At 36.3% G+C, this 22694-nt stretch overlaps 2 protein-coding genes and 1 non-coding gene across 3 annotated transcripts; 1 reads left to right on the top strand and 2 right to left on the bottom strand.

Moving 5' to 3' along the window:
• Positions 1–533: 533 nt before the first annotated feature.
• Trnam-cau lies at positions 534–606 on the bottom strand. The gene has a single exon. It is a non-coding gene; the product is annotated as a tRNA-Met (tRNA).
• A 17938-nt stretch (positions 607–18544) lies between these two features.
• On the top strand, positions 18545–19655 carry LOC123313532 (pyridoxal phosphate homeostasis protein). The gene is made up of 4 exons (XM_044898457.1): positions 18545–18717; positions 18770–19121; positions 19185–19423; positions 19512–19655. The coding sequence occupies exons 1-4, from the start codon at positions 18634–18636 to the stop codon at positions 19572–19574; spliced, it is 738 nt and encodes a 245-aa protein (XP_044754392.1). The 5' UTR covers positions 18545–18633; the 3' UTR covers positions 19575–19655.
• A 329-nt stretch (positions 19656–19984) lies between these two features.
• Positions 19985–22550, bottom strand: LOC123313533 (myosin regulatory light chain 2). The gene is made up of 4 exons (XM_044898458.1): positions 22394–22550; positions 20831–21047; positions 20489–20717; positions 19985–20435 (listed from the first exon to the last, which is right to left on the bottom strand). The coding sequence occupies exons 1-4, from the start codon at positions 22394–22396 to the stop codon at positions 20267–20269; spliced, it is 618 nt and encodes a 205-aa protein (XP_044754393.1). The 5' UTR covers positions 22397–22550; the 3' UTR covers positions 19985–20266.
• Positions 22551–22694: the final 144 nt, after the last annotated feature.

Genomic DNA, 22694 nt, shown 5'->3' with positions numbered 1-22694 from the left:
CTTTTTTGGAAAGAGCTAAACTCTTTAAGTAACCAAAACTCAGCATTAAACAATCTCGATGGAAAAAACTATCTCGAATCCGATGTTCGCATTGACAAAATAATTCCCACCCTCATAGGGTTGTTTACCCGAAATCGCTGAAGCCACGTGTAGCTATATTGATCCTGTGCGAATGGGGCTCATTGTTTAATTAATAGGATGGTTTGAAATTTGAAATACTGCCTCAATCAACAATAGACCTTATCCAGCTGTATTAACGTTTCGTTTACGGACGCCTCGCTCGCTAATCTGTCACTTATAGTTCCATTACAACGAGATTAACGGTGAAATTTGTTTGCCCAATTAACGTACAATGAGGGTGCAATTTATAACTAATTTTGTTGGTTATCCCGGTGTGAAAGGGAATTTACCCAGTCGGATCAGGATTTCGATCGATATGCGTGATGAAAATGTTATGTTTCTAGAAAAACATAACACAAAATGATATTTTTCAATGGCATTTTTCAATCGTCCCTGAAGAAATTCAAAAAATTTGCCCCGGGTGAGGATCGAACTCACGACCTTAAGATTATGAGACTTACGCGCTGCCTACTGCGCTACCGAGGCTACGTTAGAATATAATTAAACACAGTATATAGACAGATAGATTCTTTGAAATAATTGGATAAATCATGAAAAATCTTTTGAAATACAAGAAGTAAATGAATAGTAATTTGATGGATAATTCCTTGCCAAAAAATAATGTGGATCTTTCATAAAGAATTTTTCATGAGGAGCCCATACTTCAATATGCAGCCCTCTGAAGATATGGAACAAGAAAATCAATTTTTTTCCTCATAGATACCAGATACCAAAAACTGACAGTAACGAAATTGAACAAAAATTCTATGATAGCGACAAAGCAATAAAAAATTATTGTTGGTGTTCTCAAAAATCTTTATTTCAAGCAATTTCAAGATACCTCATTTGTTCAAAATGAATCAAGCTATCAAATATCAGTTTTTCAATAGTACAATACGAATAAGGAGAAAAAATTCTCGCGAAATAAAGTTAAGGTCAACAACACAACATTGGCCTTTTTAAATTCGAAGGTATGTTATGTTATACCTCATTTAAAAGGTCTTATAGAGCTCTTCTCATCTTAGGTATATTTGGAAATTATGGTATGCAGGGTGAGCCAAAAATTTCAGAGTCAGTTTTACCATTGAAAAACCTCACCAGCTTCGGCAACCCTGTCAAGATGTAAGTATTCGGATTTATCATAATGGGGCGATAAATTTCCAAAAACACTCGTTATTATGTTGTCGTCCCAGGAAAATGCTCTTGTAATGGTCTCGAGTGAATAAAAATGCGACATAGCAGCGGAATCCTAAATACCCAATACTTATAATTCCGCAAAACCTTCGGTCCGAATACAATAGTATCGGATCGAAAAAAAAAAAGATGGAACAAAACCGAGTCGCAGAAAAACAAAACGAAATTCAGCATTCTTGCGGTATTCGTTTGTTTCGACGTTCACTTTTTTACACTGTCGTCTGTTTTATATCAATCAAAACGGCCGTGGATCGGGGCCGAGCGTCCGTCTTTTGTTTTGTCATCTCGCATCGTTGAATTCAACAAAGAAGAAATCATTCCAGCCGCTGCTTTGACGTTAATTATCTGTCTAATGGGCATATGTTAGATTTTTCAGGCCTCTCGATGTGCTCATAATTTCGGAACGGATCAAAAAGTGCTGTGAGCAATTCATTTCGCCTCAAACATTTCTCACTTCGGCCGTTTCTTATTAGGATCCCATATATCTTCTTCCGATACCGGACTTCTGCGATCATCATTCACCAATAAATCGATACTTCTCATTATATCACTCTATCCTATGAGAATGAGTAGCCTTAGAATTATATCCGGGCTTCTAGGAAATTTCCTAGAAATGTGACAACAATTCAAAATGGAACACAGAAAAAGATTTGACAAAATAACCTTCAAAAGTAAATTTTTCAGTGGTATAATATGAATAAGGAAAAACTTTCTTGCGAAACGAATTTTTGGGTAACTTTTCCTACCCTTGCAATCACACATGGGGAAACCAAAATTTTTACTTACTTGTTTACTTACAGACACCCTGTATAAAAAAAGAGAAATTCATATGAAAGACCCACCGTATTTTTTTACAAGCTGATACTCTTGGTGTGGATCTTCGATTATATAATATTTGTTTGACGAAAAATCCACCGATAAATTCCAAAGGACATAATTTTAATTACTTCCTCCGGTATATCGCGATAATTCATGAAATGGAAAACATGTCAAGCTGACGATAAGCGACTCTTTCAAAAACCATTCCAATTTCGTCTGATCCCTTAATTGACAAACAAAATCCATGAATGAGCATCATTATTCTTAATTACGTATTTAGAATATTATTATTCCTAAACAATCCCAGGTCACGGGGGGTCAATGCGAATCAAAAACATGGAAAAATCGGGATAGACGATTGCACATCGAATTATTGAATGATATCTTACTATGAAATATTTTTGTGAGAGATAATTCTTGATTCGTAGTTTGGTTGAAGGTTGCGCAGATTTGGAAATTGAGTACTTATAAATATAGGGATCATGTTTGTAGGTAATTAGCACCGGATGTAGGGACCTGACCTCATGTTTCATTAATCTTATCTTTATGATGTAATGGAACATAAAACGCCATCATCGATTTTAGCCCATTCTCAGTTGATCCAGTCTGGTACAAAAGAGATTTTTCAACTTTTCAGAGGAATCAAGAAGTTCAGAACCGCAAAAAAATAATACCTACCCTATAAGAAGTGCGAAATAGTCAAGAAAACTATTTTTTTTAAATCACCTGAATCCTTGATCATATCTGAAGTTTGGGTAGCAATGTTTAACGTTATCTTACATCAAATAGAGCGTGATTTGAAATTAAAAGACAAAAGAAATGTTTGGATTCTAGATCCTAATTCCGAATTTTTCCTTCTCTACTAGCCCATATTTCACGTGACAAGCTGTTATTCTGAAACTTTTTCCCAGCATAAGTCGACCTCTATTCATATTCGAGCCATTCCGTTTTATATTGAAGTCAATTTCGCACGTTACACAGCAAATTCGGAAGAAATGGGGAAAGATCCGGAAAATATATTTCCCAAGGGCGGTTCCGTTTGGTTTGCTTATTATGCATATCATTTATCTCGAGTCGTACGAGACAATATTTCAGGATACATTTGACGTTTTTACCGCCCCACGTTGTCGTCGTATTGTATACGATTTTCCTGGAAAATTGTTAGGTGGGTGGTCTATGTGGAAATCCCGGAAATGTGTACATTTTTCCAGTTGCTTCGTTACTGCGGTGCTACTGGGTTTAAATGGTTGTATTCTTACAATAATACAATCCTTTTTCCATTCGGTCTAGAAGGAAAACCATCCATCGAACATCAATTAATTCACAAGTGTCACTTATGCGACGACCCACAAGTGTCATCTGTGCGATTCAGCGCAAGTGTCATCTATATGACCATAAATGATCAGAGAAAAATGGCACCGTTGTGTTTTACATCGATCGGATACATAGGATACTATGTTTGAATTATATTTATATGATTTTGTTCAAGGGAATCTGTCCGCAAAGGTGGACAGAAAAAAAAATGCGTTGAATGTAATAAGGCAGGTAGGACAGACGGGGAAAAACATTTTTCGAATTGTAACTTCAGGATCCACAATTCTGAAACGAAGCACTCTTATTTTCTGACTATGAATCGAAATACAAACCTAGAAATACGAGGATATATTGAAAAATTCTTAGGCTACTATAGAACCAAACAAAATTTCAATGTCAAAATATTTTATTACTCAACACATTCTCCTCTTAATTGGATACAGTTATTACAGCGAACCTGCAACGTCCCTAGACCTTTCAAAAAACATTTTTCTTCTTGCTCTGCAAACCAGACCTCCACAGCTCTTATTACCTCCTCGTTGGAAGAAAATTTACGACCTTTTAAACTTTTTTTCAGTTGAGGAAAGAGATGATAGTCGGATGGAGCAAAATCTGGTGAATAAGGGGGTCTTCTAGTAATTCAAACCTTAAATCACGAATTTTTTGCATAGCAACATGAGATTATGTGCAGGGGCGTTGTCCTGAAAAAACAAAACACCTTTAGATAGCTTTCCGCGTCTTTTCTCTTTAATTTTTTCCCGCAGAGTGGTCAGTAATGTCGAATACTAATCTCCGGTTATTGTTCTACCCTTATATAAAAATCAATGATGATTACCCCATGGCAATCCCAAAAAACTGAAGCAAGAACTTTTCCAGCAGATTTTTGGACACGAAACTTCTTAGGTCTTAGGTAGAAGAACCAGGGTGTCGTCATTCCATCGATTGTAGCTTTCTTTCTGGATCGTAGCAATGTACCGAAGTCTCATCCATAGTAACAATTCGGTTTAAGAGGTCTACATCGTTTTAAAATCGAGCACAGATCGAACGCGATGCTCCTACCCTTGCACGCTTTTGGTCAACATTCAAACTTTTAACGATCCATTTTGCAGCAATTTTTCTCATGTCCAAATTGACGTGAACTATATGATGAACGCATTCGTATGAAATATTCAGTGCTTCAGATATTCGTTTTAGTCCAATTCGACGTTCTGATAAAATCATGTCATGAACTGCATCGATATTTTCGGGGACTGACACAGAAACTGGCCTTCCCGATCGGTCATCATCTTCAATGAAAAATTTACCTCTTTTGTAGCTTGCAGTCCAATTTTTCACGGTCGCATACCAAGGACATTGATCACCAAGGGTATTAAGCATATCTTCGTAAATCCGCTTACCTCTTGACCCTTTTAAATACAGGTTGATGATGGCTCGATACCCCAATTTTTCGATTTGCACAATTTCGTTGGACATCTTCTTTCTTTTAATTCATTGCGTGACTCTAGTTTACTTTTTTGACCTCAAACTTCACACTGACACTCCTAAAGAGTTATTGTTCGTTGCTATGGTAACGCAATATTTTTTTTAAATATGGAACTAGTCTAGGCTAACTAGATATCAATACATCCTCGTATATACGGAATATGATGTAGGCGTAATATCCTGCGTTGAAACCCCCAGAGAATTCTTCTAAATTGCCTGCAAATCCGTGCCCCCAGATCCGATTACTCCTCATTTCGTAATGTCGGAGGGTGCATCATTATCGGGGGGAGCAATCAAACTTTATGGAGGAATCCCCGGCGGAGAAATGATGCGGTGTGACAATCCCCCAAATCGCAACGCCACTTACTCTTCTAAATCGATTTGTCTCATCAGCCATATATACCTTCCTCCTTTCATGGATGGATGGAACCCACAATCCCCTCAGTCGATTCTAACATACAATTAATTTAGGGGAAGGGAAATCGGTTAGATCGACCGTTAGGGGGAGAAGGAGTTGGGGCTTCAAAGGGTAGTTTACTTCGAGATTAGAAACTATCCGGGTCTTTTTGGTACATTGCGCCTAACATTGATCTTTGGTTTGAAAGAAAATCGCTCACCTATACAGGGTGAGTCTTTGACTTGTACGAATATTTCAACAGTAGATTTTCGAGGTCAAAATAAACACTTTTTTCCTATACCTTTTTTTCCAATTCAGCCCTAATAAAAAATATAGCCATTTTAAGTTTTCATAATGAGCTGGGCCACCCCTGAAAAAACAGAATTAGCTTCAGAATAACTAACTAAATCTGTGACACTACACATCTATGGATCTTTTAAGCAGAGTTGTATTCAGCCAAAGTACACAATTTTTTTAATTTCACAGATACTTTTTGAATTTTGAACATCAAATTACTCGAAAACGGCGCATTATACGAGGAAATATGAAGAATACTTTTATTTTACAAAACGTTTTAATATTCATTAGATAGCGTCCAACTTAGTTTCAAGAATTTTTGGTATTTTTATGGTACGTAATGGTCATAATGAGAAAACTGGAAGACGTGGGTGATATCTTGTGTTCGAAAAAGGTTCATTGCATTAGATAAAGTCGTTTGTGAGATAGAACTAAAAATAATATTTTTTTATGGTTTTTCAACAGACTATATTTATTTTTTAAACCGAGCGGATTCGGAAGAAATGGTAAAGAAAAAAAGTGTTTCTCTTGACCTTAAGAATCTACTGATAAAATATTTTTACGAGTCAAAGACTCACCCTGTATATTGAATATATTGGAAAATAAAAGTACTCATATTTTCTCGTATAATGCTGTGTTTTGAGTAATTGACTATTCAAAAATGAAAAATATCTGTGAAATTCGAGAAATTGGGTATACTTTTGCTGAAAACAACTCTGCTCAGATGTGTAGTGTCACAGATTTAGCTTGTTTTTCTGAAGGAAATTTTGTTTATCCAGGGACGAGCCTAGCTCATTATGAACGGTTGAAAAACTCCACTACACGAAACACCTGACAGATGAGACGAGGATATAATAAAATGTGTTATAGAAGATGCAAGTATATTCTCCTCAAGGAGACTTTTCAAGAATGTTGTTCGAGCCCATTTTCGACAATATTTGGGGTTGCAGATCATGCTGATTCAAGAACTGAAGATATTCAACCATCATTGGCAGTTTCTTCAATAGAATTACCCCGGGTTTCATAAAACTTGATCGGGGAATCAACGCTTGATTGACGAATAGACGTCAATTTGTTTTCAATCGATAATTCAGTCATGATCATTCAGAATATCATTTTCGCATCAAATAATGATGTTCATACGTCCATTCGTTTATTCTCAATTTATACTTCTTCAATATTTTCAGAAATGAAAAGGTTTCAGTGAGTTCGATTTATAAATCAAGTGAGTATCAAATCGTTGATCGGATAATCAAAATTTCATGAAACCCGCTGTTAGAGTTCCATCAATAACCGTGGAAGGTTTCGGATACTATTTGGGGCATTTGTGGAAAGCTAAAAAAAGGAGTCACTATTAGCGATGATTAGGAGTTTTCACGAACTATCTTTTGAAATATATTAATTTGAGTCCTTAGTTGAGTGGAATAGTACAATTTTTTGCCTTTAGAATGACTGAAACCGAAGAAAATCAACAACCAAAGAGTGTCACACCTAAATATGTCGATCAGTCCAATCTGTCTGTACTTTTCGCGATATAAAGACCGTTAATCTGTTCTATTTCGAAATAACTAAGGTCTCACGTGTGCCACATAACTTATATCCGGTCGAATCAACTATTATTGCACTACGTATTTCCGTCCGAAAGAAACACTGGGCGAGCGCTCTACTCAGCGGGGGCAAAGGCGAAATTCATTAAAATAATGGCTGAATAACCACGAGTCGATTAAAATTCTTAACACTTTCCAAAATAAAATTTAAATTAACTCCCCATCGACTAGCCCGCTAAAGATAAATTTAGAGAGATTATTATTGAGTACTTTCCACTTAGACTTAAGTGCACGAGTTTCTCTCCATAAACACGGGGTGATATATTAAATTTTATGCGGCGATGGTTTGGTGTCGATGGATATTGAGGGAGAGACGAGGAGAAATATTGTTTTATGTTCTTAGCTCTTAACGGCTTCGCGAATAGACGAGAACAGAAATATCTCGCGATGGATTTTGTGTATGGCGCTTTTAATAGAGGTGTAAAATAATTTGAGGTTTATTTGATACAATTTTCGATGATCAGCGAAAGCAATCAAGCGAAATGGAACGTTTTAGTGATTTGTAGTCCTTCCATCAACAAAGGCTTCCTGAAGATGAAATTATAGGCGGAGATTTATAAATAAAAGCGTTTGTATAGAGAGAAATGTTCAAAACATCGTCAAAAAGATGGGGTCAGTTAAAACTTCCTCAAGACCGAACAGTTGTGCCGAAATGGATGAAATTCTCAGATTTTTTACTAGAAGAGTTGCCCTTTCAGAATATGTATCACATTTAAATCTGCGATAATTTTCCTGGAAGATACACGACTCGAAAGTTGACCATTGAAAAATTCCCAAAAAGATGGTACCAGTTAAAACTTTCTCAAGACCGAACGGTTGTGGTGAAATGGATAAAATTCTCAGATTTTTTACTAGAAGGGTTGCCCTTTCAGAATATGTATCACATTTAAATCTGCGATAATTTTCCTGGAAGATACACGACTCGAAAGTTGACCATTGAAAAATTCCCAAAAAGATGGGACCAGTTAAAACTTTCTCAAGACCGAACGGTTGTGCTGAAATGGATAAAATTCTCAGATTTTTTACTAGAAGAGTTGCCCTTTCAGAATATGTATCACATTTAAATCTGCGATAATTTTCCTGGAAGATACACGACTCGAAAGTTGACCATTGAAAAATTCCCAAAAAGATGGTACCAGTTAAAACTTTCTCAAGACCGAACGGTTGTGGTGAAATGGATAAAATTCTCAGATTTTTTACTAGAAGAGTTGCCCTTTCAGAATATTCATCACATTTAGATCTGCGATAATTTTCCTGAAAGATACACGACTCGAAAGTTGACCATTGAAAAATTCCCAAAAATATGGGGCCAGTTGAAACTTCCTCAAGACCGAACTGTTGTACTGAAATGGATGGAATTCTCAGATTTTTCACTAGAAGAGTTGCTCTTTCAGAATATGTATCACATTTAGATCTGCGATAATTTTCCTGGATGAAAAACTACTCGCAACTTGACCATCGAAAAATTCCCAAAAAGATGGGGACAGTTAAAAACTTCCTCAAGACCGAACGGTTGTGCCGAAATGGATGAAATGTTCAAAGTAGTTTTCTTCCAAACACATAATAAAGCTTATATCACAATCATAAAGGTATACCTATTTTATTATAACAACAAACGGGGAGAAATTGATCAACGCTTGTTAAAAAATCCGATCGAAAGTATGCTAGTATCGTCAGGCTGTAGTTGTTCGATGAGGCTCTACTCTTAACTGAACTGAACTGTTCGATTTTTTGAGTGGACTGATTTTGTACAAAAAATACATCTAGATTTATCATGCTTAAGAAAATGGTCACTGGATTGGTAATCCAGATCAATCTTTTGTGACAACAGTTCTTGATCTGATCATTAAAATTCCAATTTCCAAGTATCAGTTACATCTTAACAATTATTATTCCAACACACCACCAATCCGTCTAGCAGGTAAATAACCGAAAAATATCGTATCCCCCATCCCACAAACATATAACGACCGTAAAATATCATCGTGGACCAAACCAGAAATAATTTGTTTTTCATAAACGTCAAAAGGTATAATTTCCCTGAAGAAACCACTCGAGATCTCACAAAAGGCATCGGGAACGATAGAGATCAAATGCGACCGTTCCAGGTATTCGGATAAAGACATTTGTAACAATTGTCATATTTAAACGCATTTAATCTAGGATACAAACCGGAAAACTAGCGCTAATAACAAGGTGTCAAAATATAATATCCCTAACCTGCAGGGGACAAATACCCTCATCTAGCGTTCCTCGTCGCTGAAATGTTATCGTGAAACTACCCTTACGAGATTATTCTCGTGAAACGACTTTGTAACCGAAACCAAGACGGATGGCCCCATCGAAATCGAGCTGACACGACAGGGTGGGCATTCTGGGATTTCGCCCAGATGCGTACTGGCCCTTTCGGAGCAGCTCAACTCGGACATAAAAGTCTTTAAAAAAGTGTGCAACCAATTAGGTGAACATTTTTCTAAGGATACAGGGTTGGAATCAAGAATTAACCAAGTAAATACATATCTTTTAACACATTGACGGACAGTACCTATTCGGCAGTTGCTTGTGATATGACGCGCATGTATACTGATTTAATATGGTTCAAAATTGGAGTGATATACATCAAAATATTAGAAGTGATTTAGAGGACGTGAATACGGAAAAAAATAAACAACAGACGTCTTTAGACGCCATTGTCATAATATGAACATTTTTCTTCATTTTTTTATGACATGGACGTCCAAAGGCGTTCTCATTTTTTCAACAGAAAAAGTAGAATTTCTCTTCATTAGATTTGGTAAGAAAGTTATAATGAAAGATTAACACGAAAACTACGTAATTTTCGAGTGTAACACTCTCACATTTGAACCAATACTGAACACGCTGAATGGCTGTGTCGCGGCTGAATACTCGGTATGGCAAAGCGAATGATTCGATCATGATCGTCATCTGTCGGATTCACAAATTTCAAAATGTGTGAACGATTTGATGCTTTTTCATAATATCACGCTTTCCCTACGTCCAGGAACGTCATGTCGATGTTAGACGAGTTTATAGGAAGACGTCTATAAACGTCTAAAAACTGTGCCGTCACATCATGCACAGTGTCCTGGACGTCTATAGCAGTCGTTGTCCGTCAATGTGTTACGAAAAGGACTGTAGAGTAATATTTCGAAAATTCTGTAAGTGATTTACTTTGCCATGGTGTTAAATCTGTGTCGTTTTATCCCCTTATGAATCTTTTCTCGAAAAAAGAATCTTAATTTCGTTATCATTAAAGTATATCACAAACTGATATTTGATTAAAAAATGTCTTCTTTATTCAATTTTTAAACGGGATACTTTTAGATAATTGAAATTATGTTCTTGAAGTTTTGTCTTTTTTAAAGCCTGTTTGCAACAGCAGAGAATTCTGTGGAGAATTTACCCGAGAATTCTTTACCGTTACACACGCACTTTCGGTAGAATTTAATGTTAAATTGCATACAAAATAATCTCTGCCGTTTTCTTACCAAAATTTGGTAGAGAATTCTCGGGCTTTAGAGCCAACTTCTAGGAAGAAAAATGCGTGAAACCTCCAGAGACAATATTTTAAGTGCAACCTGATATTTGAAATGGAAAGTCTCCCTTGAGATAAATATGTACAGGATGGGCAAAATTCGTTGTCTATTGAGGGGATCTCGAGAACTATAAGTGCTACAAGAAAACGGATGACAGACGGAAAATTTCCTAGCTCCTAGCTCTGTTTCAGAGATACAAGGAATGGTGAAAACCGTAGCCTCCTACGATTCTTCGTTTTTGAGTTATTAGCAAAAAATGAGATTTGACGATTTTGAAAGGTTCTCATAACTTTTTTGTCTTTGAAGTTACAGATCTGAAACTTTAACCTTCTAAGGCACTTTTGTACATAGAATCTACTGACAAAAGATTCATTTTCAATTCAAAAATAACAAATTCAACAAACATTTGCATTTAAAAAAGCCAAAGTTCGCCTAATGATTCGAACTGAAAAATTATTTTGAGCTCGTCAGTGGATTCTACGTAAAAAAGTTCAAGTTTCAAATCTGTAACTTCAAAGACAAAAAAGTTATGAGAGTTTTTCGAAATCGCCAAAATCTCAGTTTTTGCTAATAACTCAAAAACGAAGAATCGTAGGAGGCTACGGTTTTACCATTCTTTGTTTCTCTAAAAAGAGCTCGGAAATATGTCATCCGTTTTCTTCTAGCTCTTATAGTTTTCGAGATCCCCTCTGTCGACAACTAATTTTCCCCACCCTGCACATACAAGTGCGCCATCTACCGTTGGGTAGGTGAATGTGCTACCTAGGCCGCATATGGCTTCTGCAGATCCCTGTCGAATGAGCTGCACAATAGAAAATATGATATTTTGAAGAATATCAAGATCCAAAATAGACTGAGTAGTCTACCAAGTTCTCAGTGAAGTTTCCAATGGTTCTCGTGTAAACTATCCCTCTGGTAACAGATCAGAACAACGCCCCATTTGACGGGCTACTCCGCTAAGCCCGCTCTCATAATATTTTCCTAAGGGTTCGTGAGAGAACCCCACAATACGAGCCAGGATGGCCAACACAAGGCAATCGAACGGTGGTGGAGCGCCAGAAGTGATATATTCGAAACGAAATCAACAGACCATGCGGAGTCATGTGTTGTTAACAATTATAGGCAACTAGTGACACAATGCAGCCCCTGCCATATAATAGAGTGGATAATGCACTGCCATTATCTGGAATATTGTACGGTTCGGAATTAATTGTTTGTGAAATGCTGAAATTTATTTAATAGGTACGGGGAAGTTTCGTTCGGGATGCACACTATGTTATTATTCGATTAAGCGGACCGAGTTTGACAGGATAGGAATGATTTCATTATCGGCGATCAGTTGGATGAAAAATGGGAAAGATAGATTTGTATTTGTTAAGAATGGGGTGACCACTCGAATCGTAGTAGAATGAAGTACTTAATCGATTCTTGTAAACTTTAAAATTGGGGAAAAAACTATACTCCCTTCACATTTATTTTAGCAGTCGGTTGGCCATGAAATTATTTTCTCATGTTTTTGTAACTAGAACGGAGTAAGGTTGGCACTCATGAAATGTCGTTAATGTCATAACGCCGTTGCCACAACTAATATCAATTTTTATCACAGATAACGAAAATGCCGAAAGTGATTGAAAAAAGAGACAGGGTTTCAGTAAGTGCCATTTAGAATTCAGGTCCGCTCATTTAAATAGTTATACCCTGATATTCTAAAATTCACAATACGTCAGATGGTAGCGAACATATTCAATGTACCTAAGAGAATTTATATAATGTTTCATCTGAATCTAAACGACTTATATTTTAGCTGAATGTTTCCACAATCAGAAAGATTTTGAATGAAGAGGATGACAAAGAATTTCTTTCTATTGGGAGACCCAAAAAAGTGGTGGCATTTGAGAATTTTATGTTTGACTGAATAAATGCGAAAAGTTTACTACAGGATTTTCGATGAATGTCGTCGTAGAATAAGTTCCCGAAAATTGATTTTTCTATTTTTCATTTGACTTGTCCCATACATTGTGAATGTCTTAAGTTACCAATAAATACCTAATAATTATTATTATATCGATGTATTAAGATGAACAGCCACAAGTACGCGCCCGTTGTCCTGTTAATTGTTTATTCATGTGGAATTTTTGTTCAAAGGTGAAGTTCATCTTGACTTGAAACTTCCTTTAATTCTTTTCACTTATATTGATGCAAGATGATTTTTGTTGAAGAATTTAACATTCTTGTAATTATCTGTTAATTCCTTCGGGAGATACCCATTCCCAACCACTGCATCATATGCATTTCATCTTCTGGTTAACATTTTTGAAATCTACAACTGATGTAACGTATTCAAACTTTGGCCAAAGAATATAACGAACATAAACTCTCCTCAAGCTAGTGCATATTATGATATTATACTAATCTCTTGTATTTTCCATGCAAATAACTGGATTTGGTATGCCTTCAATCAGTTTGTATAAACTTCAATTATATTCGTCACATATTTTCCGAAGAAATTCGACATTGTGATAAAATACGTAATAACAGAAACTTTTACGTAGAACGGGCAACATAGCGTTGATTTAAAACCCAAAAATGTTTTGACAAGCTTCATAACCCCACATTTTCGTACGATACAGAGTGAAATGTGCCAAATTTCCATGGCCAACCGAGTGCTAAAATAAAAGTGAATGGAGTATAGAAGAGTTGCTCTTTCAGAATATTCCCCATATTGTTTCATAAATTTAAATACATATTATTTGAAAGTTATTACGAAAAAGGTGTATGGCAGTTTAGAAAAGTTAATCGAATAAGCTTTAAAAGGAAATTTTCATTTTGTTAAACCATGATTCTGGATCCTTTGAGAAAAGTATATAACCCGAAGATGAGCGAAGATGATGTCAGTATCAGAAATTCAGCCAATCGAAAAGATTTATCTTACATTTCCCCTTTTCTCTTTCTTGCCGAAATCACGGTTCATCGGAAAATCGAGAAATAACTCCAGAGGGCAATGATTTTATGGGGGATCCACTGGGGACCATAGAACGAACAGTTGAACATCGCAAAGTACGCTTTCAGCTTTTTAAAATGGCCCCCTTAGATCCAAATGACGATCAATATAGCGCTAAATCTTGGAAATTGCACTGGGCTTTGGAGAATTGTCCGTATTTTATGAACTTCGACCTGCCTCGAGCGTGGGACATGTTCTGCATCGGGAATTCGTAAAATCCACACCGGAAAATTCGATATCGCCCGTTCTGTGAATCGAGTGAACTACGAGCCGTTCGCAAGCTGAAAACCAACGAAATGAATTCAAGAAATTGAAGTCGAAATCACAACGAAAATGGTCGTCGATTTTGGGTTGATTTCAGTCCTCCATTTCAATTTTTGATTGACGTAGGACTCCGCTGGTTATTTGAAAAAATATAAATTTAATTTTATTACTCTTCGCATGGGAAGAGACAGCGAGAGTTCGAAGAACATAAATTCGCTTAAAAATTCTAACAGGTCCTAATCATGTGGCAGAGCTCTCTGATTTACGACTTCTTAAGAGCTTTTACGATCTGACCAAAATGTCGGTTAATTAACCATATATCGCATTGTTAATGTTGATAAATGTCCCAGACTGGTGGGTGGGATCTTTGAAACGCCTCGTCGTCATGCCCTGTAAATTCCACCAATTTTCTGGGTCCGGAGAAATGCCAATTGAAATTCGATATGGGTCCAAATGTTAGACAGACCAAAAAAACATGATACGAGACTGTCCGTATACACTCGAAAGTGTTAGTAGGTGTTGAATGGAGCAATCCTATTTTGAGATGAATATTATTCATACTTACTACTCCACAAAAGTTGGCAAGTTCATAAATTTCACCGATTCTTGTCCACCAAATGTTCATTTATGATAAATCAAATGTCTACTCTCTTAGATCTGAATAGTCTTTTCGCTCCTCATTTGATAACTTTTTCAGTTACTAAACTAAGAGTTTTGGATCAGTTTTGTTTCACGTTCTTACAACTTTGGTTCAAAATCTGATAACTTGTTTTGCAATAACGCCTAGGAGAGTAAACTTCATATAGTTTTCCTTTATTTAAAAAATTGGTGAAAAAAAATGGAATATTTTGAAAAAGTCTCAAAATTTCGAAATTTTCTTAACTTTCGTGAAGCCGTATTTAACAATAGATTCGTGATCAAGTAGGCTTTAGAATATTCTCTTCTACAACATAGTGCTTAGCTTGGAGAATCTTGACAAGGATGACACAGATTTTCTTCTAAAAAATGTGTTCTATTTCCGAATCTTCTCCGACGAATCAAATTCTTCGACTTTGATTCACTTGTTTTCATCAGCCAATTAACTATCGACGTGTTATTTGCCAAGTATACCCGACGTAATGACGCAACCTCATCACTTTTACGCTAAAAGTGATGATATTATAATTATACAAATTATACCAATTGAGATTATATTCCTAAACATAAACATATTTGTGATGTGAATAAGTCGAAGTCAATTTGTAATCATCTTATCATTTTATTGCTAATAAATGAATTCAATGATGAATTCATTCAGTTTCAATGAAAACGTCAATTAAAAAGAGTAGTTTGCGTTTTTGAGGACGAAGATTTTTTATGTGAAAAGGGGACAGGATGTTTTTGTTATAAATATGTCATCTTATCTCGATATGTTGTAATTTGTGACTTTGAAGATTGTAGATAGTTTTATTATACAAGGGACTTTCATTAACCATATTTTTCATATTGAAGTAGTCCCCGTAGCTTCTTAATAATGAATCAAAAAGATTTTGCTTTAAGGAATATGCTTCATTTTCAATGATTTTTCTTTTGCAGCCCTATAAAAACCAAGAATATGAGAATAATCTTTCGGCTCTTCTTCTTTTTCGGAAAACCATCGAGTTTTACGATTTGACACCTATCTGGAAGCGTAAAACCACAAAAGGCAATCTTATCCTCTTGCTAAGTGTTTTCTCGGAGTTTCGAAGAGACCACACGCACCTCTCAACTCCCGTTTTTAGCCGTAATCTTATCAATTTCTGAAGAGCACTCGAGATTTAACACGAGCCATAGTTATTTACTGCCAAAACCGCAGATGTTCCCGTGTTAAATCGGGACTAGACTAGAAAATGCGGAACGCGTTCCTTCACAAGAGATTAATGAAAAAACGCTAAAGCGGTGATGAATTTTTATGGAAATTTCCTTAATTTAAAAGTTGGGTAGAGGCTGAGAGTATCCGAAGAAGATAAACAGTCTTCCCGGTTTTTTCCAAGAAAATGTTAATGTGGATGGTGATATATTGGAGATAAGGGCCAATCTGTTATCCAGTTAGATGTTGGGAATTGGGGGGTTTTATTGAATGACACATGGCCTCTTGGCGCGTGAAGAACTTCACACCTGATTGGGGGAGAGAGTGGTTATCATCCTCATTTATTCTCAGTCTATAACAATTTTTATAGGTTTTTGTTGGATGAGATGTCCCCAACATATCATCCGAGAAGTGTTTGGAGCAATTTCTTTAATTATTTGAGAACTCTGACACCTGAAACTCATTCTAATGAGTAATGTTAATCAGTTTCTGTAGTTTTGTTGTGGATTTTCATCAGATCAATGAAATATTTATAGAGAAATAGATTAACACATTAGATGAAGTAAATATGAGTGGGAAAGTATTAGGGAGAATATGCCGTTAGTCGTGATGTATAAATTCAATTCAAAATCACATAATAGAGAGCAACCCGAAGTGGTTAATAGCAAAATTAACTTCCAATAAGGCCTGACACTTCACTCGCACAATAATACCCGATACATAACGATTAGTGAATGCATGACCAATTTTCAATACAAATTCACAAAAGCCACTCGATACAAAGAGATGCAACTGACCAACAATATCCAGTGAACGGCATAGAATGCAGAAATTGCCGAATAATGTTCTTGTTATTATTGTCCAAATGGCTTCCAATAGCTTCTGGCCCTGTTATATTTCAAGGGTCACAAAGGCTCTGAATGAGGCTTCGTTTTAGGGCCTTTTCCCTCAAGGATCATTCTATTTTTGCGAAAATACATCGATCAGCCGTGTTGGCGCCACGAAAAGCAGGAGTATAATTCGTTATTCGAAGAAAAGGATATGTGTGTCGTGTTCAACAAATACCTGAACAATAATGGTCAAATCTCAACGATCATTTGAATGGTTTGAAACTTCATTGTTGTTGGACTAGGTGTAAACAAGAAGGAGAAACGAGTTTTTAAATGGGAAAATAAAATTGATACCCCTGCTTCTGAAATATTGAATTATTTTGAAATTTTTTATTGAAGATGTGTTGATTCAAATGGTCAATCAGATTGAAGGCACAACAGCAAACAGTGGAACTTAAAACGAAATTTGTCTTTTTGTGTTGGTTTACTTAATCGAGCATTGGTTTGTAGAAAAAGTCAATAATTTATAGGGAAAAATAAGGTAAGTCTGAGTAAGTTCTTATTCTTATATCAGCCATTGAGGTTTAATACTCAATGGCTGAATAAAAAAATCGAGAGGCACACAGCACATGGAAAAATCATGCAGGATAACGATCCATCCAATAAAAGTCAAGAGTAATCACACAGTCATTTCAGCGTAAATGGAAATCCTGGAACATTCGATCATGTAGTGAAATACAAAGAGAGGTTAACAACGTCCATGAACTCACAAAGGACTAGCCATTATTCCCATACACAAGCGGGAGAGAATCAACCCTAAATGGGAGAAAAATAGGGATGTCGTGACGTTGTAACATGGTTGGTCGTATATATGAGGTCGCAGGCATGACAAAGCGTTAGGGTACCCCTGACAATTGACAGCCCTAAACTCATTATTGTAACAAAAGACTGTCATTTCTGCATAAAAAGCTCATTAAATGCGGTAGCTATCGTTACAACTTAATCAGGCTGTATATGGTCAGAGTTCCCGCAGGAAATCGGGAATAAAGTGGCGATGTTCAAAACCGCGGTTGTTTGCTGGGATTGGCAAGGGAATTTTATTTGGTCAATAAAGGAGTTGCTTCGCTAGTTTACTTCAAAATGAAAATGTATCCATTCAGTAATCTTATCTGGATGTAGTTTACTGTACTTGTAATAATTTTTCATGTGAAAGTGAATGATGACAAATATTTCCAATAAACACCCATTAGTTATCATACAAGAATTTCTGATCACGAGAAGAAAGACAGTGAGACCTGGATTTTTATTGTTTACTTGATGAAAGTGAAAGGATCTGCCGAGGCATGATTTAGAAGTGTTGAATTCGATGAAGAGAAATTTTACTGATATTATATTATCTTATATCTTTTAGGCATGCATAGGTATTATTCGACTTTTTTCAAAAACAGAAAAAGGCAGTAAGTATTTGAATAGAAATCTGTGTGTCTTAGATTTTTGCTATTGACCATTGAGTATCAATACTAAACTGAAAATATTTTGATGTTGCTCCATCTGTTTCTCTTAATTTGAGTAAAACCTCAAATTACAAATTCACGGATGATAATCTCAATGAATGCGCCATCTCTTTTTCAAATTTGGAAGCACGAAGAAATAGTCCTTGTGCTGACATCTATGAAAATGAGTTTCATTTAGGAGTTCTCCAATGCAAGAATCCTATCGCGCAACTATATAGTTGAAGTGTACGTCAAGAGATGGCGCAAGTAATTTTATGTTCGTACTTTGAAAATTAACCCATAGAGGGCGCACTAGTTCGAGTATCAGACGTAGATAGATATCTACTTTATCAGATTGATCGTGGAAATTAAAAAAAAATAAAGGATTCAATTTTTGGAAAAAATTTACTCAGCAAAAACACAATAAATAATGTCAGAGCTTGAAACGGACATGCAACAAAGATTAAAATTTGTTTTATCCCAAATTAATGACGCATGTAAACGTCGATCCAAAGTTTGTATTACTATACATTAATGGGATTATCTTTATACCATAGGTTTTTCAGGAATTCGAAGGGGTTATTCCAAGGTTAGTAGCCGTATCGAAAAAGCGTGATTCTTCAGATATTATACAAGCATATCAGGCAGGGCAAAGGCATTTTGGTGAAAACTATGTTAAGGAACTGGAGACAAAAGCACGAGATGAACGCATATTGGAAAAATGTAAGGAAATAAAGTGGCATTTTATTGGGCACCTTCAAGGAAACAAAGTGAAGGAATTACTCCATATACCATATTTGTACATGATCGAGACTGTACATTCTCAACAGTTAGCCGAAAAGCTGAATAATAGTTGGGACACAGGGGATGACAGGAAACTGAGGATATTCATACAAGTTAATACGAGTGGGGAAAAAGGTAACTTCAAACCTAATGGAAATTGGTCAATCTTTTCATTGCTCGTAATTATTCATTTCGCAGAAAAAAGTGGATGCTCCCCAGATGAGATTATAAATTTGATGAAATTCATCAAGGATAAATGCCCTAAGCTACAAGTTGATGGTTTGATGACCATTGGTAGTGCAGAGCACTCAAAAGAATCTCAAAATCCAGATTTCGTCAAACTCATAGAATGCAAGAAAGAAGTATGTCGAGAATTTGGTATTCCAGAAAAAGACTTTGAACTGTCTATGGGCATGTCGGCAGATTATGTGCAAGCTGTAAGTATCATCGTTCAGAGAAATTAACATTGTGTGTATATTGGCACACTTTCCTTGCTCTATTTCTAATTATGATTCTATTCTCTAGATTGAAATGGGAAGTACCAATGTCCGTGTAGGATCAGCTATTTTTGGGGAAAGGTCAAAGTAAGTGAATATTGAACATTGTTTAAATCAAATATTTTCTTGTTGTTTTGCTTTGTAGTTTTTTTAAATATATGTATTGAATTTATAAGAGAATTTATTTTCAAACCAGCAAAAAGTGCCTTTAATTTTAAAGCTTCCTTTTGCCCTACCGAAAATGATACTATAGAAAGCATTGTGCTTAAAGGGACTCTGAATTTGATTATAAAACTGGCTGTTAGATTTTTTGCTGAATCAAGCATTCAGATAATTATTAATTGGGATTTATCTTCAAAGTTCCAAGTTTTCCCTTGAATTAGAGATTCAGGATCGAATTTATAGCTGAAGTCCATATTTATGAAATGAAATAAACGAATTCCTTCTTTTATTTATTTTCTGGTTAACTTAACAAAGTGAATTCAAAATGAAACGAAAATATACAAAATATGATTTATTTGCTGTCGCGAACGATGTTATTTGGTCTTAGCGACTTTCCAAGTTTGTTGTCATTATATGTATGCTCAAAATTACATCCATTCAATTCGAGATTTCTCTTAAGAAACTATGTGAATAACAAGTTCAAGTTTTCCATTACACAAGAGAGAAGAGAGTGCGCGTTATAGGAGAGTTGACAAAACATGGATTGGCAGAGCCGTACCATCTACAACGATGAACTTAAAGATTAAAATGATTTTTTTAATTCTAATTGTGGTCTTAGTCTTAGGCGGCTTCACCTCCCTCTTCGCCTTCCTCTTGGGCGGCGGTCAAGAGGGTGATAAGGGCTTGGGTGTCGATCCTGCCGTTGTCGTCGATCTCCATGGCGTCGAAAGCGTCGTCGACTTCCTTGGCGGAGAATTTGTCTCCCCAAGTCATCAAGGCGTGCCTGAATCTGTAAAAAAAGTTTTGTTAGATGTCCTATCGGTTGTTTTCTTCCATTCTTACTTTTCACTGTCGATGGTACCACCCTCGTCGAATGATTTGAAGGCGGCTACGACAACTTCGTCGTCATCGGTACCGCCGGAATCGGCCATGCGGTTACCAAAGAGACCCAACAGTTGGGTGAAGTTGAGTGGACCAGGGGCCTCGTTCAGCATCTCGTCCAACTCTTTTTCTGTCGAGAGTTTTCCGACTGCGTCAAAGGTGGCCCTGAGGTCGGGCTTGGTGATGATACCTTTGAAAAAAGAAGGGTAGCTGTTAGGAGGGTTTCTGTTATTGCTTTACAGGGTTCAAATCGATTTAAAGGGCCTGAAAACGAAGCCAGAATTTGTTGCAGCTCAAACTCACCATCTTTGTCGTGGTCCATAAGTTGGAAAGCTTCCTTGAACTCTGCAACTTGAGCCTGGGAGAACATAGAGAACACATTGGAACCAGAGCGTTTGGCCTTCTTCGATGAACTCTTGGATGAAGCTCTAGATTCGGCGGCAGGTGCTGGGGCAGCAGCAGGAGCATCTGCTGCTCCTTCTTCCTTCTTCTTCTTCTTAACCTTCTTCTCCTTGTCCGCCTTTAATCAATCAGATCGATCAGTAAACTCACTTCAGATGAAAATCTGAACTAAGACATGAATTGCCACGCAACGTGCTGCTATCGATTGATAGAGTCGGTTTCTGACTTGTTAATCTTCATCAGTGCCACATGATTCAGTAGACGGATAACAAACGAAATGAAGTGGCTATTCCACGCCAAATGTCCGTGTTTTTTCAATTTTTTATAGTGTAATTCATTCAAGGAAAAAGCAATTCAAAAATTTCCTGATACTAACGAGCGCCCAATTATTATCTAATACTTCAAATTGTCCGTTGGCGTTAGTTCAGAGTTTGACGCTCCTATTTGCAATTCTTGGCTCAAGTTCAACAATCCTACGGCGCTTCTATCAAAGATAAAAATAACAACGGGAATGTAACGCAACAGATATTGACGTCGACCTATTTTCTTTTGGTCATTGGTATGGATTTTATTTTTGGAACTGATTGCTCAAGATGCAGCCTCGGATTCCAAATTATGCTACAACTTACGGATGAAGTCTGGTTTTATGTTTTACCATGACGATGAAATTTCGAAATATATGCGAGTTTATAGACAATTAATTATTAATTGTCTTCAAACGACCTTAACTTGACCAGTAATAAATATTTTGTCTCCCTGTGAAAAACCTCCAATTACTTTGAAAGTTGGAAATTTCACTCTGGTAAATGTGTTCCTTCGATTTTGAATACTGATAATTAAGTTTAGTATATTCATTTATTTGAATAAAGCCTGTGAAAAATACTTTTTGCTTTAGTTGCTGCTTACTTTACTCTTTCTGTGTGTACATTTTTGGTAATGAGCTTCATAGTATCATTTTTTTTGCTTTGCTCTTGTCCTACAGAATGATATTAATAATGCATATAGAAATTTCTACTGAGGTATAGTAAGTTCCTGTTCGAAATAAGATTAACTTCTGCAATTTAAGACCAATACAATGACATAATTCTAAATATTAATATACATACAGTGTGTTGTGGTTTGTTTCTTTATATAATTGGTAGTTATACTTCGTGAAAACTTTCTTTAAGTTTATTTTCATTTAGATTTTGACTAGAACAGGTTCAAATGAAGACAAAACTCAAAAATGTTTACTTCAATCTCAAATAATTCGATTTCGATGAACTTTTGCCTTGTTGATACCCAGAAGTGTTATCTACCAGCGGTGAAATTCGGGAAAACTAAACTTTCGTTTAAACAGATCCAACAATGGTTTAACACAAGCACAATACGAATTTTTCACCGAATTTTCACTGACACTGGAACACTGTTTTTGTGTGGCTGGTGTGGCACGTTGTGTAGATAGGTAATTTTTTTTCAACTTACCATTTTGTCGTGTGATGTTCAACTCTCTATGAGACACCCTCGACTGAGTGAGTTAAAAATATGAGCGATCTTAAATAAGTTTGAGCCTGAACGCCACTGCTCTAAAAACGGCGAGTTTCGCGCAAACCTTATATAGCTCCTGACTCAGAATAGACTCTAACTTTTCCAGTCGCTGAAACTCAATAGGTGACTCAGGACGAGAGCAGTTTCGATTGTTGTTTCGAACAAGCTGAAAATTTGGGATTTTCCCCCAAATTAGGCCATTACTCGGGAGATGAGTTTCGGAAATGGCCGAAATAGA

The sequence above is a fragment of the Coccinella septempunctata genome, chromosome 5 (genome assembly GCF_907165205.1).
Source record: "Coccinella septempunctata chromosome 5, icCocSept1.1, whole genome shotgun sequence".
In the NCBI taxonomy this organism is placed as follows: domain Eukaryota; kingdom Metazoa; phylum Arthropoda; class Insecta; order Coleoptera; family Coccinellidae; genus Coccinella; species Coccinella septempunctata.
This window is presented reverse-complemented; position numbering and strand designations above follow the sequence as displayed.